This window comes from Phytophthora infestans, genomic scaffold, assembly GCF_000142945.1.
Source record: "Phytophthora infestans T30-4 supercont1.14 genomic scaffold, whole genome shotgun sequence".
Classification (NCBI taxonomy): Eukaryota; Oomycota; class Peronosporomycetes; order Peronosporales; family Peronosporaceae; genus Phytophthora; species Phytophthora infestans.
The window spans coordinates 1,769,198-1,785,282 of NW_003303745.1; the positions used below are offsets into that span (position 1 = coordinate 1,769,198).

Sequence of the window (16,085 nt, forward strand, 5' to 3'; positions counted from 1 at the left end):
ACGCTATCAACAACTCAAGAGATTCGACTCGGCGAGAAACCCCTTTCTATCTGGTGCATGGTTGGGACGCCAAGTCTACACTCAAGGCTATGACGAGTTCAATACGACGTGGACAGGGACGCCCAGTCAACTCGGCGGACGCAGTCGAGTGGCGCCGAGAAGCGAACAGACAACGAGAAGTGGCACTTCGATTAGCAGCTGAGTTCCAAGTGCGAGAGAAAGCACGACGAGCTCGAGAGCACAACGAAGCGTTGAGCAAGAAGGAGAAAAGATCCATTCCCAACACAGCAGATGACGAAGATGAAGTTGCAGAACCAGGCGATGAATCCACCAAATCCTTGTTCAAAGAAGGAGATCAAGTCTGGTTGTTTATGGAGCGAGTCAAGTCGGGCCTGACCAAGAAGTTAGCCCACCGATGGCATGGATTATTCAGGGTGAAGAAGAAGGTGGAAGAATTCGCCTATGAATTGGAGTTACCCGACAAGAGTGGATATAGGTTCTACCCAGTGGTCCATGTATCACGTCTGAAGGCAGTCACCGAACTCGGCGGAAGACCAAAGACGAGGCTAATCGCCGACCTCGAAGAGACTCAGCGATTTGACTTTGATGAAGAATTACTGCCTGAAGACAGCTGGGAACCAGACACAAGTACAAACCAGTATGAAGTCGAAGCAATTCTCGACGATGAGCTACCATTATCCACAAGTACGTCACGATCACAACGGAAGTTTAAAGTTAAGTGGGTCGGCTACGATGAGCCTACTTGGGAACCACTGTCGAATTTGTCATGTGGGGGTCTCCTGTTTGACTATCTACGACAGAAGAAGCGCGAAAACCGTCTGCAAATGGTGCAAGTTGCAGATGAGGATTAACAGCTATTGCACCAAAAGTTACACCAACTCAGCGGACGACACAGGCCGAGTTGAGACGGAATGCTACTGTGTCGAAACTACATATACTGAATAATTACGAAATGAAGCCCTGAACGATACCTACGGGACGCCCAGTCAAAGGAAGAAAACTAAAAAGTCGGCGATCCGGATTCCAAGTGAGTTGAACCCGACGGAGACAACTGGGAAGAGCTCAGCGGACTCGACGATTGGGGGCGTGGCGTCGTAGCAGACGTCATCCCTTGGGAACTTGCGGAAGGAGATGCAACATTCGCAGCCGTGGCAAGAAGTATCATCGCCGAGCTAGCCAACGAAGCTGACGCCGAACCAGGTGCCTCAGGACCCGACGCGGCGGAAGTGGGCTGAGGATCCGTTCCACTGGGGAGTGGGGTGCCGAACGGAGACATACTCGGAGACGCGCCTCGGAGATTGGGAGAACCCAACCCATCGTCCGCCGAGTCGTCATCAGACGCACTCTCGCCATCTGAGCCGAGCTCACCGATCGAAGACCCAGTGAAGATATGGATGCCTTGACGATTCAGCCGAGTTGGAGCACCCGGGGCATAGGCAGGAGGCGCTTGTTCAGCAAGATCGAAATCTTCTTCAATCGCGTCGTCAACAACCTGAGGATCCATACCGCGCGGAGCGAAAAGCTACAGCCTTTTGCAGCGACGCGAGAAGATTAGCCGATTGCGTGGCAGCAGCCTCCAATCGAGACACTTGCTGTTGAGCCGACGAGAGCTGAGTTGACAAGTCGACATTGCTGAGAGCAAGCGAGTCCAGTCGCCGAGTCAGTGCGCGGTTCTCCTCCTGAACAGCTTGATTGTCAGCTTGGAGATCGCCGATGATCTTTGGATAATCAAGAGCGGCGTAGTTGCCTTTCAAGATATCCAACAGTTCCCCCGCGGAAGCAGCATGCAAAATCGCTCGCCGCTGCACGGGATCGGAGGGCTCCACGGAACGAGTAAATCCGTAAGCCATGAGCCTCGCCAAGAAGGTCAATTCTTCTCGGCGATCATGCCCTTGCTCGTTAATTCTGGCCATGAGGGAGTCAAGACTCACTGGAGCAGCCGAGCTTGGCGGATTGGTGGCGCCCGAAGTGGTGTCGCCCGGCAAGCTCGGTGGACCAGGAAGGCGCACGCGAGAAGACTCTGCCGACTCCGCGTCAGACTCATGGGAAGTTGTCAGGTCAACCAGCCCAGCTTCATGCCGGTCGCTGATGCCACGAGTACCGACGGGTCGAGTAATCGACTCAGCTGGCACGCCTTCACCTCGACGAGGAGTTGGAGAAGAAGGATGGTGCCACGGTTTGTGCTGGAACAACATGCGAAGAGTAAGGAGCTGCCAAGTGAGTGACAGCGGAAGCAACGAACGTACCAAAGAAGGTGGTGGGGAGCCGCGAGACGTCATCAGCCGAGTACGGACCAACGGTGGCAGAACAAAATGAAGGATTAAGACACTCACCAGCTCGGCTCGTATCATAACCGGGGCAGTTGTGGTGTAGGGATTTCCAGATTCGACCATACGCCGACCTACTTTAGGTTAAGAATCGGCTCGGTCTGATAACCCAGAGCTTAGGAGCCAAGGATCACGGTAAGTACTCGGCGATCTGTCCGGATATGCTATCCGGACAGCCGCTGAGCTCAACGGTCGCCGGAACTCAGCTGAAGGGTCGGTAGAGATCCGAAACGACTACATTTCATTAGATATTTGTATGAGAAGCATAGGATTAAATAGGGGGAGCCGAAAGGGCTCCCAGAAGATAACAGAGCAGAATTTTCCTAGTCCAAGACACGTGTACACTTTTCCGGTAAGTCCCTGCATAGTGCTGGATTATGCCTGCCGTCAATACTCGAGAGGCATAGCTTGTAGGGTATTGACTGGTAGCGCCAAGAGATTAGGTCGGTCCGGGTAGGACAAAGTCTCGCTACGCGCGAAAGAAAGTCCCGCATACTCAGCGGGCCGGTACGTCGGATAGCCCGGGTGCCGTAACACTTCTAGCTGAGCTGCCTCTGCGCTCGGTGACCTGTAAAAGCGCTCGCGCGCCGTCGTCCATCCTTTGGTGGAGGGCACAGGGTTGTGAACGAGCTCAGCCGAACCAAACTTGGCGGAGCCTCGGAAGTGATCTGACTTGGTTAGTCGGAACCGGGTGGAAGCGAGCCACTCGTCTGTCCCGGAAGGGCCGGACCGCGAGGGGACCACCCTCTGCGCAGGCCATACAAACCGCCGACCTAACTCGGCGATTCGTTGTGGTTTGTGTAAGGAATCCACATCTGACGATATTTGTGTGTTCTACTACACCACACGAGCTTGTCCAAGAGCTGGAAAAATGCAATTTAACTGATGGTCATGTCGACTCTGACGATGATATAGAGTCTGAAGCTGGTACCGGTAGTGATAGCGGTAGCGAATGCTAAATACAGTAATTTGCAGTGAATGCTTCGGTAAAACTATGATTTGCATTCATATGTCGGTGCTCACGATTTGCATCCTTTGCTATTGAAGTGACGCCTAGGACTACGATAATTCGGTATTGTGTTCTGTTAGTGACCTAATGAAGTCGACAGACTGTTGTAGTAAGTAGGTATTAGATTATGTAGGCATTCCGTCATTTGTATTGTACATGTATTCATACTTCGACGTATGGCCACTTTGAAAATGTGTCTTGGATGGGAGGACCACCATATATTTATAGCGCATAGCTCAAGTTTTCAAATTATTTCTCATATTTAAATTAGTAAGGTATGAAGGTACATGCTAACGGCATTCTCCAGTAAATGCGCAGCTCACATGTGCTGATAAATCATCAAATCTTTACCAACATCATATTTTGTGTATCATACACCGCAATGTGGTCCACATTGAATGTGTGCTAAAGTACCCATCTTTCGTGCACCTGCAACTCACCAGCACTGAGTGCGTCAGTATCAAAAGAAGCGTCCGCATTGACAATGGACACGTCGGAGCGAGTACTGGACGCCAACCTAGAGCGCGAGCTGGCTGACTTGCATCTGTCTGGGCCTCTGGAACCGGGCTTCCCTCCTCATCTAATGCACTCAAACGTGATCGCTGCGGCCGCCAAGGTTTCCACGGACGCCGACGACGGCGACGTGCCGAGTCCAGACGAGGACGAGACGGAAGAGGCCAGCGAGCGCACGCACCACGAAGGCCTCCTCAAGGCCTCAATCCTGGAGAAAGTGGCCACTGAGAAGCGTCTGCGTCGCCTCTCTAAAGTCTTTGCGGACGACGGTCGACACGAGCAGAGCGCCGACTCTGACCCGGTGGACCTGTTCGAGAAGATCCCAGAGCCCTACGGACAGCTGTCCACCTACCAGAGAATCCAGATCACCACAGCGCCCGGAGAAGTCGATAGAGAGACCAAAGAGGTCTGCGAACTCATCCGCAAATGTCTGACGCTACGTAAAAAGTGGATCACGGTCAACGAGCCAAAGATCGCAGAGGAGTCGCCCGAGACGGAGCAACAGACCAGTCCGCGCTCAGCTGGCGCAGCAGCCAAACTGCGACACCGAGATGAAATCCCATACGAACCTTTCAAGAACGCCGTGCCCGAGACCACGGAGCACCACTTCTTGATGGTGGACGGTGTCGTGGTAGTGTACGAAGATAAAGACGCGGTCGGGCCCATCAGCCGAGTTGCGAAGATGGAGGAATACTACAAAGATCTGTTCGAGATCAAGCGTATTATCAACTTCGGACCGGTGAAAACCCTGGCGTTCAAGCGTCTGCAGCTGCTAGAAGCGCGTTTTAACCTGCACACGCTACTGAACTCGGAGCGCGAGCTTGTGGCTCAAAAAGCCGTGCCCCATCGCGACTTCTACAACGTACGCAAGGTGGACACCCACATCCACCACTCGGCGTGTATGAACCAGAAACATTTGCTGCGTTTCATCAAGTCGCGCCTGCGCAACTCACCGGGAGAGATCGTGATCTTCCGCGACGGCCGCTTCATGACGTTGAGCGAGGTATTCAGGTCTCTGAACCTCACGGGGTACGATCTGAGCGTCGACACGCTGGATATGCACGCAAGCAACACGTTCCACCGCTTCGACCGCTTCAATCTCAAGTATAACCCGGCCGGACAGAGTCGTCTGCGTGAGATCTTCCTCAAGACGGACAATCTCATTGCCGGGAAGTACTTGGCTGAGATCACCAAGGAGGTTATCTCGGATCTGCACGCCAGCAAGTATCAACTCGTGGAGTGGCGCGTCTCGGTCTACGGACGCAAACGCTCGGAGTGGGACAAGCTGGGTCGCTGGATCTACGTCAACAAACTCACGTCTCCGCACGTCCGCTGGATGATCCAGATCCCAAGACTCTACTTCCTCTACAAGAAACTGGGCGAAGTGGACAACTTCCAGCAGATGCTGGACTACATTTTCCTCCCCTTGTTCGAGGTCACTCGTGAACCTTCGAGCAATCTGCCGCTGCATTATTTCCTCGAGACGATGATAGGATTTGACTGTGTAGACGATGAAAGTAAAGCCGAACCTTTCCGTGCGGAACGAGGCAAGAAGCTGCCAAAGCCCCACGAGTGGACACATGAGGCCAACCCGCCCTACGACTACTGGTGCTACTATCTGTACGCCAATATCGCTGCTCTGAATGAGTTCCGTCGCCAGAAGGGCCTCAACATCTTCTCGTTCCGACCTCATTGTGGCGAAGCGGGTGACCCGGATCACTTGGCGGCCGCTTATCTGACTGCCAACGGTATCAACCACGGGATCACGCTGCGTAAGTCTGTGGCCCTGCAGTACTTGTACTACCTCTCACAGATCGGTATTGCCATGTCGCCGCTGAGTAACAACCGCTTGTTCCTGGCCTACCATCGCAACCCCTTCCCGATCTACCACGCACGAGGCTTGAATGTGTCGCTCAGTACCGACGACCCCGTCATGCTGCACTACACAAAGGATCCGTTGCTGGAAGAGTACTCGGTGGCTGTGCAGGTGTGGAAGTTGACGTCCACAGACATGTGCGAGATTGCTCGCAACTCGGTGCTGCAGTCCGGCTTTGAGCACAAGTTCAAGAAACACTATCTCGGCCCCAAGTACACGCTGCCCGGATCGCGTGGCAACGGTAAGTTTTGATCTCATGTATTTATTTTCTTTTGTCCTAATTGTTTTTGTTGTTGTTGTTGTAATAAATGCAGATATTCGCATGACAAACGTACCGGACATCCGTGTGGACTATCGCCACGAGACACTCCAGGGCGAGCTAGAGTTCATCCAGACGTAAAGCTTGTCGGAGCTGCTACCCTTACACCAACCTCGGTGGCGTATAATGAGACACTCCTTTCTTCACAAAGTGCGAAATCTTCTCCATTGCATCGTTGTGAGCAGCTTAGTTCTTGGCCTTAGCGTACATCTCCCAGGATCGTACAGCAGTATCCCAGACATGCTTGTCATCTGACCTGAGAAGGGAGATCTCTCCACGGTTGTATAGGTCCAGAGCCTTCTCCAAGCGAGCAATTAAGTCAACGCCATACTTTGAAAGTGTCTCCCGAACACTTGGACCATTCCCAACGATAGTTTCGATGTCCCGCGGAGAGATAGGAGCATCCACAGGAGCAATAGGCTGGGGCTTTTAAAAGTGTCGAACGCGTTGTCGGGGACAACAAACACGAGCGCCACTTGCGTAATTTTGTCGCGATAGTCAAGCTTCATGAGGATATCAATAATCTCCCACGCACCGCACGAGGAGGCCCCGCCTGTGATTTGAAACATAATTTTTGCTTTGTCGACTTCGCAAAAGGGTTAAGACGTATTCTAAAACTTGCGCATCTCTTAGAGATCTTCCACGGTCACTTCACGCAGCTTCACTTTTTGAAGGTAAAAACTTGAAATGGTTAAATGCTGTCACTAAGATCGAGAGATCCTCTTTAAAACGATCGTAACAATAGGCATAGGAGATAGACTTTCTATCTTCTATTCCAGCAGCTCCGTGATGTGGCAATATTCTTTGAAGCAGTCGCGCACGTAGAAGTGAGCGCCAGCTTTGTTCTTTGTCATCATGGGTACTCTTGGCATCTTATGTTTCTTTCGAAGCAACCTCGACCGATGTTCCCGCGGTCGTTGCAGTTGTTAGATCACTCTCGTCTTTGTAGAATTCCTCCGTCTAGCAAAAGTGGCTTGTATTGTGTTTCTCGTTATTTATCTTATTTAAGAAGATAAAAATCTTTATTCTATGAAATTCATTTCTCAGACGATTAGTTTTTGTTAAATAAGACTACTATAAACCTAAAACTTGTACTTATTACTCATTCATTTATTATTGTTTCTCACCTCGCTCATTTCTTTTCTATAGCTCTCCAAAACCACTAAAGTATTCATTTCTTTATTGTATTGTCCGATTACTTCCTATGAAAATTTAAGAAAATAAAGTGAGCGAAAGCAACCACCAGCGAGATTGCTTCGATCTGAGTAGCTGCCTCACACAGCGAACGTAAAGTTGGTGTAGACACACTCATGACGCTGACGGCGGCACTGGCAAAGAACAGTGTTGCGAGGACGAGATTCTTGGAGCCTAAATACGCTGGTACGCCTTTCCACTTGGTTGGCCACGGCTCACAGAAGTACATTTGGTATGCACGACCAAAAATTAAATTGGTGATACAGATGGAGGAGTACCGCGCAACAAAGAGCGCGTTCAGCACTGAAACGGCCATTTCGTCTCGAAGTGGTGCCTTCGAGCGTGACAATGAAGGCACTTCGCTGATCGAAGAGCGGTAGGGTGATAACACTTCGTACAGACAAGTTTGGGCCATTTTCCAGCAGATCCAGCTGAGGATGCAAAGGCTCAGCGATGCCATGGTTTGATTCTTGGAGAGCACTCGTCGTCCCAGCAGGAATAGTATTAGACAACACTGCAGACCGAGCTTGCAGAGATGCATTGTCACTTCTATGGAAGCCGCAGCTGCAACCTGATTAGCGAAGTTGGTATCTCCCTGTCCTGTTGACTGGAGCTGCGCTTGAGTCAGTAGCTGCCCCAACATGAACACGTCTTCACGCGAATTTAAACTCTCGAGCCATCGTAGCACTCTCACGAACCCCCGGCGAGTCTGAAAGGATTGCGAAGGGAACGCAATCTGTTTGAGATGGTGGAATTCGAGTGTTTGGATGTCCAACACTGTGTAAAGATATCCACACCCGCACGCCATCGTCACGAGCAGCAGTGGCATGTGGTGCTTGTAGTTTTCATCTTGGGTGCTGTCACTCATTGTTGCTCGACGAAAGGTCTCTTTAAAGTAGCTGGAAATATTTTCCAGCGACCTTCTCTCTAATAATAGAGATCTTTAGGGAATAAGAATTTTCTTCGTCCAGAAATATATTCCAGTGGAATAGCGCTATTCCACTAGAATAAAGTCATCTATCCGTCATTTATTACTCGTACTTCAGAAACTAAAGCTCTCTAATAGCACGATGATGTACTGACTCAGATTTAGCAAAAGCATCTCCGTCTTTATAAAAAATTGGATTTCAAAACAATTTGTAGGTTATAATTAGATTATTTGGTCTGATGCAGATTTAGTTTCGTCTCACCCTCGACGCCTCTCAGATTACTGTGAAGTGACGGTGTTCGCTTACCGTAAATTGTATTCTGGTTGGCTGGAGCGCATTCGTCGAGAGCAACAGTCGCAAGAGCACTTGCGGCTGCGTTGGCACTTGCAAGCCTCATGTCGATGTTGGGTGCCATTATCGGGTCACGAGAAGTTTTAGCAAAATTATCTGCAGAGTAATGCAAACACTACAACCGGATCGATCGCTCTAGATTTTATTGTGTCTGGCGGTCGGTGCTGCCAACACGTCTTGGCTCCGGTGATGCCGTACCAGCGCACGTTCATATCCATCAGCTCGCTCTCGAATTGAACGATATTGTCCAATTGTTTAAAATGCAAACATCGATAAAAGACCGTTTTAAAATATTTTTTTAGACGGTATTAAATTTTGGTAAAAAAAATCGACCGATCTATACGCCTGCATAATATCTGCTTGTTATTAATACCACAACATCTTTCACATCATACAAGCGATCTGGCGGACGAAAGCACCACCAACTCAGAGTTGGTCGACTTCGCCACGTACAACAGGGTACGGTATCCGGATATATGACAGCCAGGATTGCAGTCAGCATTTATAGACAAATTTGTCTCGCTTTGCTGCTCAAGAATGACGAGCAAATGCACGTTACGCGAAGAAAGGGACACGCCAAGTCACGCAAATGCTAGCACTGAATTCTGGAGCATAGCATTTTCAGGTGCTCTTGAGGCACTCAGGTAAGTATCTATCTGGATTGCAAATTTTCTGGAATTTGATGTCACACCCTATCCTTACTATCTCAGTATAAACTATTCTGTTGGCATCGCGATCGCTAAGCTCCGCATGTGACGACACTTGAAACGGAGGTCGGAAATTGCAGGGTCAACTCCCATAAATGATGCTCAATCACTATTATGGCGTGATGGATGATAAAAAATTAGAGCTTTTGTTTCTGGACTAACTCAAAATTTTGGAGCAGTAATTAGTCAAAGCCGATGGTCCAAGAATCATTCCAGTGGAATACACGCACTGGAGCTAAGTATTAGAACATCCATTAGTAATCTCCGTCATATATTCAGACGCTATCCAGAAAATTGTCGTTCCAAAGGTCGCGCTATTCCAACAATTTAAGTTCCCTAATTTGGGGCAGCTCATGCAACGTCTTATACCCGATTTTAAGGGCGATTAGGTCGGACTAGTGGACACACACCGGCTGAGAGTACAACCATTTAGGCGCAACGAGACCGAGGCTTCTCCCCAAAATCCGATGCATTAGCGAAAACCCAATCAGGAGACACATTAAAATTCACCATTATGAACAGCCTTTATCCGCTGAAGGATGTTTATGATGGAGAGATATTTATAAGGCGAAGGCTGTCATTTGGCTGCTTAGTCTAATTATGACCCTGAAGCGACCATTTTACTATTCGATAGTTATCGGTATGCTCAAAATAGCAGTTACGGAGCCAATCGAACTACCACTGATTTTGATGATCCGCGTACTTATTGGTACTATACATGTATTTGTCAGAGCAATTTCCATAAGTCAGTAGTTACTACTGAGATCGGGTGATTTGATTTGGTGCGTGTAAAGTACTGATCAGTAGTTGTCCCAAGCGTTAGATGTGTTACGCCTGGGTAGTAACATAATAGTAATACACAGTGATGCTCAACCATCGAATGCATGAAGTAGAGCTACATGCTCTTACAAAACAGCTTTCTCATTTCCATTTTATCCACGCCATGGCCCCTGTACTCCGCAACCTGAATTTGGGCCGACCCAAAAAGCGCCTGCCCCGAACCTGCCCATCCTGCAAGGTCACCTTTAGCTCCGACTAAGCTAAAGAACCATTTAAACCGTCAACGCGGATGCGGTCCCAAGGCCGTAGCTCTTCAAAAGGCAAAAAGAAAAGAAGCAAACCGGTATTAAAGAAAGGTAAATTCAATTAAAAAAGAATTAGACAAGGTGGGGATGTGGGATTTTGACTGCGACGGCTCTAGTGATGACGCTTTGGACGACGAGGCCATGAAAGAGCCCAAGTGGATTTGTTTTGGAGACAACTTGTCCACTGCCAAGGGTTTGGCTCAGTTAGACCGGACGCAGGTAGTAGATCTTCGCTTACGTGATATTGAGTGTAGCATGATAGAAGTACTATTACCTATTTGGAAGTGGTAATATAAGAATATCATTTACTACAGGTTGTTCTGTGAATCCCACACGCATGACGTGGTTGTGAGCAATTAATGCGAGTCACCTTCCAGCTTCCGTCAACTCCGTTGACATTGATAGCAAACGGGCACTCAATTTTGTCATAGGAGGTGTTCTTGTCGAAGAATTGCTGACCATCAGAGGTCGGAAAATACATTACTGTATTGTATTGATGGCAAAGTTTTGCCGCAATAAAAATTCCAATATGAGCACTCCCAATAATAAAAATTGCCGCAATTTAAATATATTGGAGCAATATCTAGCTATGTCTTGCCCTTCCGTGTACTCTTGCACCAGCCATGATCCCCGTGAGTATGCTGGCCCGATAGTCGACTGGCCAAGCCACGCCAAGCTTCTCATCATTAAAAGTCGCTATCATGTTGTGTGGTAGGTCTGACGACGGCTGCCAGGTTAGTTCTTGAAACCCCACCCAAGAAACTAAAAAGTAGTCTTGCCCGTCTTGACTAGTTTTCTTAGCGTATATTCTATCAGCAACATATAAGGCGGGGACATCTTCGAATTTTGAAGTTTCATCTTCTGAATCCGTGTTATCCTGGAGAGCCTCCAAGGAAGGCCGGCACCAGGGCAATTCAGCTGCTACCTTCTTTAGTTCCTGCAAACTTTGCTCCAGGCTGTCAGGTAGACTTGTATATTTCATCTTCTTCTGTCGTTTGACGTTAGCAAGTGCGAGAAGTTGCTTATTTCGTTTGCTTTTACGTAGCCGGGAAGTCTGGAAATGTAGCTGCTGCCTCACAAGTGCACTATGCCAGGCAGCGGCTGGGCCTACAATTCTTATCTAGAGGACGACACAACACTTAATGATATGTGGTGATTATTCTCGACAAGATGGCGAGTCAAGAATAGTTTTCTTGACTGGGCATCTTGTTAGAATATTTGTTTCAAAGTAATTAATCGGAATGATGTAGCAACTAATAATTTGTGCTATTAGTCGAGATTAGAGTACCCTGTCCCTCCAGTTTGTTTCCGCTCGTTGCCGCAAATATTGCAGCGAAACAGCCCTTGACCAAGTGATGTGAAGAAGTAGGCGGCGATTTGCTTGTTTAGGACCATCGTAGTTCAAAAATGAAGTGAAGTTTGAGTTGTGGCTCGCGTATCGTAGCTTACCAGACTCTCGTAGCCACCGGTTTCAGGTTGGTGTGGAGATGGTGTGGTGAGCATCGAAAATGATGTCATAAGATCTGATTGGTGATGTCATATCGAAACAATTAAGCGGTTCCTACCAGGGAGCCTTTTGCCATATTTGTTGTCAATAATTGGTCCAATACCATATTGTATTGATAAGCTCAACTACCAATAATACTTATATATATTGCAAAACCCAATAATTTATTGAATCGCAATTATTATTTCCGACCTCTGCTGACCATTCAGTTTTTTGCAGACATACTTTGCATTTCCACTATCGTTTGCCTTGCTACTGAAGCTTTTGACAAACAACTGAAAGCCGGACGATTGAGCAAGTTCTTTGCAGCGTTCTTGAATTGCCTTTTGAGATCCGTGAGTCTCGATCCCGATGTTCTCTCGCCGCTGGTACGCCACACCGTAGTTGCGTTTGCTACAGTCTGTCACTCCAATTGGTACATCTTGTCTCAACAAGCCAAGCGACCTGGCCATATCCAGCTCTGACACGTTCACCACGAATGGAGCCGACCCGAAAGTGCGAGCTTTTCGTGTTCGAGAGCGGAGCATTCGGCCAGTGTATTGTGTGCCTCATGGAACTAACGAGCTGGTGAGGGGAAACAGAGAAATGGGCTTGTAGCAGTGAGAAACGAATGCACGACGACAACAATAGAAAACCAAGTCAACGTCTGTTGAGTGCCTTTGGATTAACATATTAGATAAAAAAATGTTGCTAGCATGCGTATCATATGTAGAATAGTATACTATTTAATTTGAATATGAAATAAAGTACTATTTCATAACTACTGAGATTCGCCAATCTGCAGGCAGAGACCAGAAATTGCGTGTCCCGGCTATCGGTATCTTCGAACAAACAGTCTATTTAAATTTGAGCAAGTTCACGAAAAAGATCATCAAAGTCGTCGTCTAGCGTAAACTGCTCTACTGTGCCTTCTCATGTACTTCTTTAGCAAATGTGTTTGCAATCTGGTCTAGCTCGGGACGGCAAATTTGACCCTGGCGGGTCTTAGATCGAAGGGCTAAGCGATGGCGGCCTTTAAACAGGCTCTGCCAGCTCCAGGATGCCGTGAACGCGTGGATACCGGCTTCGTTAGCTTCTGCGAGTGCCTGCAACCTTAGCATCATTGGTGTGACTGGCATCCCTTCGTCCCGTAGGTCCCCGACCCAGCGAACAGGTTCCAGCTCTACTGAGTAAGAAAGAGCGGTAGCTACACCACTACAACGTGCCTTCATCTTCTTGGCTTCTTTAGGGACTGTACACGCAGCGACGATCTTGTGAAGAGATCGACGCCATGAATAAATGAGGATACGGCAGCAATTAAATTTGCTAGCTGGTAAATCAGGGTAGAACTTGTGAATTGCGGACGCAATACTACCGTTCTTGTCTAGATACTCTAGTACCCTCAGCTTGTGAGAAGCAGTGTACGCCGTAATGGTGTTCGTTGGTGCTAGGCGGCCCTTGTTGGAATCCAGATTCATATCTAGGACCAGAGTCAACGTGAAGTACGAGACGGATGGTCGAACTACGGGACCTGGCACAACTGAGTTGAGCACAAAGGTGCTGTGCAGTATAGTGAAGACAAATGATACCAGGCCAATGCATGAGAAGCGACTGCATGGTCGCAGAAGAACGTTGAGCTGAGGAGTAGTGAAGCTAACGATCTAATCATACTTTCTTTTACCTTTCGTTGGACTGGTGAGGTGTTCCTAGGGCATACGGATCAAGTGCATTATCCAAGAGGGTTCTGAGCCCAAAAGACTTTCGGGTTGTGTTCGCTAACGTGATCTAAGATGTCAGGACCATTAAAGTATACGAATGATGGTGTTCCAAGGAAGGATTGGCCGCAGTACAAATGGGCGATGGAGACAGTCTTCAAGAAGAAGAAAGTCACGGATATCGTGAATGGGAATCTCACGAAGATGATGCTCTTTACGTCGGAGGCTGCCCCAACCCACGGTCCCGACAGCAACGGCGTACCCGTGAAGAGGCCACTGCGGCAGACACAGATCGCCAGATGCGGAGCCGTGATCAAGTTCCGGAGGATGCCGACCCAGGTGCTGCTGCTCCGCACTCGGTCCAGCAGCCGGTGGTGGATGCAATGGCCATGATGAGGCAGATGTTCGAGCTCATGAACATTGCCCAACGCCAAAACTAAGAGCAGATGTCTCAAATGCTCCAGCATCAGGTGCTGTTGCAGCAGCAGGTGCTCCATGCTCATGTATCTGCACAGAAGCCTCAAAAGAGAAAGGGAACCCCGCCGCAATTCAACGGACAGTCCAGCGACGACTTGGAATTATGGCTGTTCAGTTCTGAGCAGTATTACTCTCACTATAGCGAGGAGATGCAGGTTCGACTTCGTCGATACTATTTTTGGTAATTTGGGCCCTGTTGCTCAGACTGGGTACCGAGACTTCAAGATTTCTCTCGGTGACCAGCCCGCTACATGGACCATATTTAAGCAACGGATTCGTGAGCGTTTCCGAGATGCTGACTTCCAGCATAAGATGCTGTCGAGGCTGCATAATCTTCGATGGAGTGGGTCCCAGCAGGCCAATACGACAAAATTCCTGCACTTGCTGTCTCAACTCGACTGCGAGCTGCCCGAAGTGGTCAAACGTTGGTACTATCAACAGAACCTTCGCTCCGACACCAGCGCTTTTGTGTCACAAAATGTGCCGTCGACACTAAAAGAAGTCATCGAGCTAGCTCAACGCTTCGAAGATTTTCGTGCGACTATCCCTGGACCAAGTGTTCAAAGGGATCAGCGCGGTGATAAACGCCAGGCAAACCACAATCTCAAAAGAAGAACCTTGCAGTGTCGTCCAATCCCCGTCAGTCCCCTGATACTACTAGGAGGAATGGTGACAGGCCTACCTGTGCGTATTGCAAAAAAACAACAGGTCATACCGAGGCTGTCTGCTTCAAGAAGAAGGCGGATGCCAAGGTGTCGACTTAAAAAAACGCTTCGGCTCGGTGGGTTGGCGTCCCACTGGGCCAGAACAGTCAGTCCGTGGTAGCTGTCCACGTTCTGACAGCCCCCTCCCGAAGCAGCTTCGTTACCATGCGGATGACGCTGTTCTATCGACTAAAGAGAAAGTTTACGGCTATTTATCTCAAAGAGGTCGAATTGCTGACGCTGCTGTTTCAATTTTCATCGATAGTGGCGCTTCATTCAATGTGATCGACGCCCAGGTCGCCTCAAGCCTCGGCTTACCGATCAAGGCCTCTTCGAAACCTCTGAATGTGAAACTGGGCAGCGGACAGCGTGTTAGAATTCCCCGATGGACTACTCGAATTACTATTTCGATGTGTGGCTTTCTGGTTTACAATTTCCGAAGTTTTCGTTATGGACATTCCTGAAGGTAAGAATGTACTTCTCGGATTCCCTTGGCTTGAAAAAGTAAATCCCGACATGGATTGGTCCACTAGGGCTGTACATTCCGTGGAGCCAGCGCTGGTCTAACATTGCACCCCTGTCCTCGAGTTCAAGCTGGTGTTTTTTTATTGCTGGTGGTCGGCGAAAGAAGAATTCGTCACGACACATCGATGATCAGGATGAAAAACTACTCTTCTACGCCAAGCACGACTTCATCTCTGAATTGGGTAGCACTAAGGCGATATCACTTCGCCAATTCCGGCGAACGCAGCGTGAAGCAGCATCGTTCTGCTTTGCATTTCGCATTACAGACGATCAGTCCGATAAGGCTTCGCATTTTTAGCGATCAGAGCTCTTTTTGTCGGGCGTACTTCGATGATTTGTTCGTGTACGCCAAGCGCCAGTCGCTGGACGAGCATTTAGACGCCCTCGACAAAGTCCTGAAGCGATGCGAGGAGCAACAACTATACGTTAAGCTGGCGAAATGCACATTTTGTGCCAGTGAGATTCCCTGTCTTGGCGATTACTTCGGTCGTGACGGAGTAAGGATGGACCCGAACAGGGTTCGGATCATTCAACAATGGCCACATCCTCGTACTAAACGGTAGCTGCAATCATTTATTGGAACTTGCGTCTACGCTCTGAAGCACTGTGCGAAGTTTGCAGAATTAGCAGCGCCACATGGAAGCAGGTCGAGGCCTTGGCAAAAATGAGCGTATTTTTCTCACTAATCAACAGATTGTATCATTCAAAGAGCTGAAAAAACTTCTTTCACAGCCGCCACTGCTCGCTCACCCCGACAGTTCACGCCCATTTTACGTACTGATGGACGCTTCTGACTATGCAGTTGAAGGCTACTTGTATCAGCATGGTTATCACGACAGGAAGCTCC

General features: G+C 48.7%; 3 protein-coding genes across 3 annotated transcripts; 1 reads left to right on the forward strand and 2 right to left on the reverse strand.

Moving 5' to 3' along the window:
- Positions 1-4,064: 4,064 nt before the first annotated feature.
- On the reverse strand, positions 4,065-4,536 carry PITG_09272 (uncharacterized protein; the record flags this gene model as incomplete). The annotated part of the gene is made up of 2 exons (XM_002903513.1): positions 4,065-4,071; positions 4,223-4,536. The coding sequence occupies 2 exons, from the start codon at positions 4,534-4,536 to the stop codon at positions 4,065-4,067; spliced, it is 321 nt and encodes a 106-aa protein (XP_002903559.1).
- Positions 4,537-4,771: 235 nt separating this feature from the next.
- On the forward strand, positions 4,772-6,146 carry PITG_09273 (AMP deaminase 2; the record flags this gene model as incomplete). The annotated part of the gene is made up of 2 exons (XM_002903514.1): positions 4,772-5,987; positions 6,061-6,146. The coding sequence occupies 2 exons, from the start codon at positions 4,772-4,774 to the stop codon at positions 6,144-6,146; spliced, it is 1,302 nt and encodes a 433-aa protein (XP_002903560.1).
- A 1,114-nt stretch (positions 6,147-7,260) lies between these two features.
- PITG_09274 (uncharacterized protein) lies at positions 7,261-8,067 on the reverse strand (the record flags this gene model as incomplete). Its single annotated transcript, XM_002903515.1, has 1 exon — positions 7,261-8,067. One exon carries the CDS (start codon positions 8,065-8,067, stop codon positions 7,261-7,263), a length of 807 nt encoding a protein of 268 aa, XP_002903561.1.
- Positions 8,068-16,085: the final 8,018 nt, after the last annotated feature.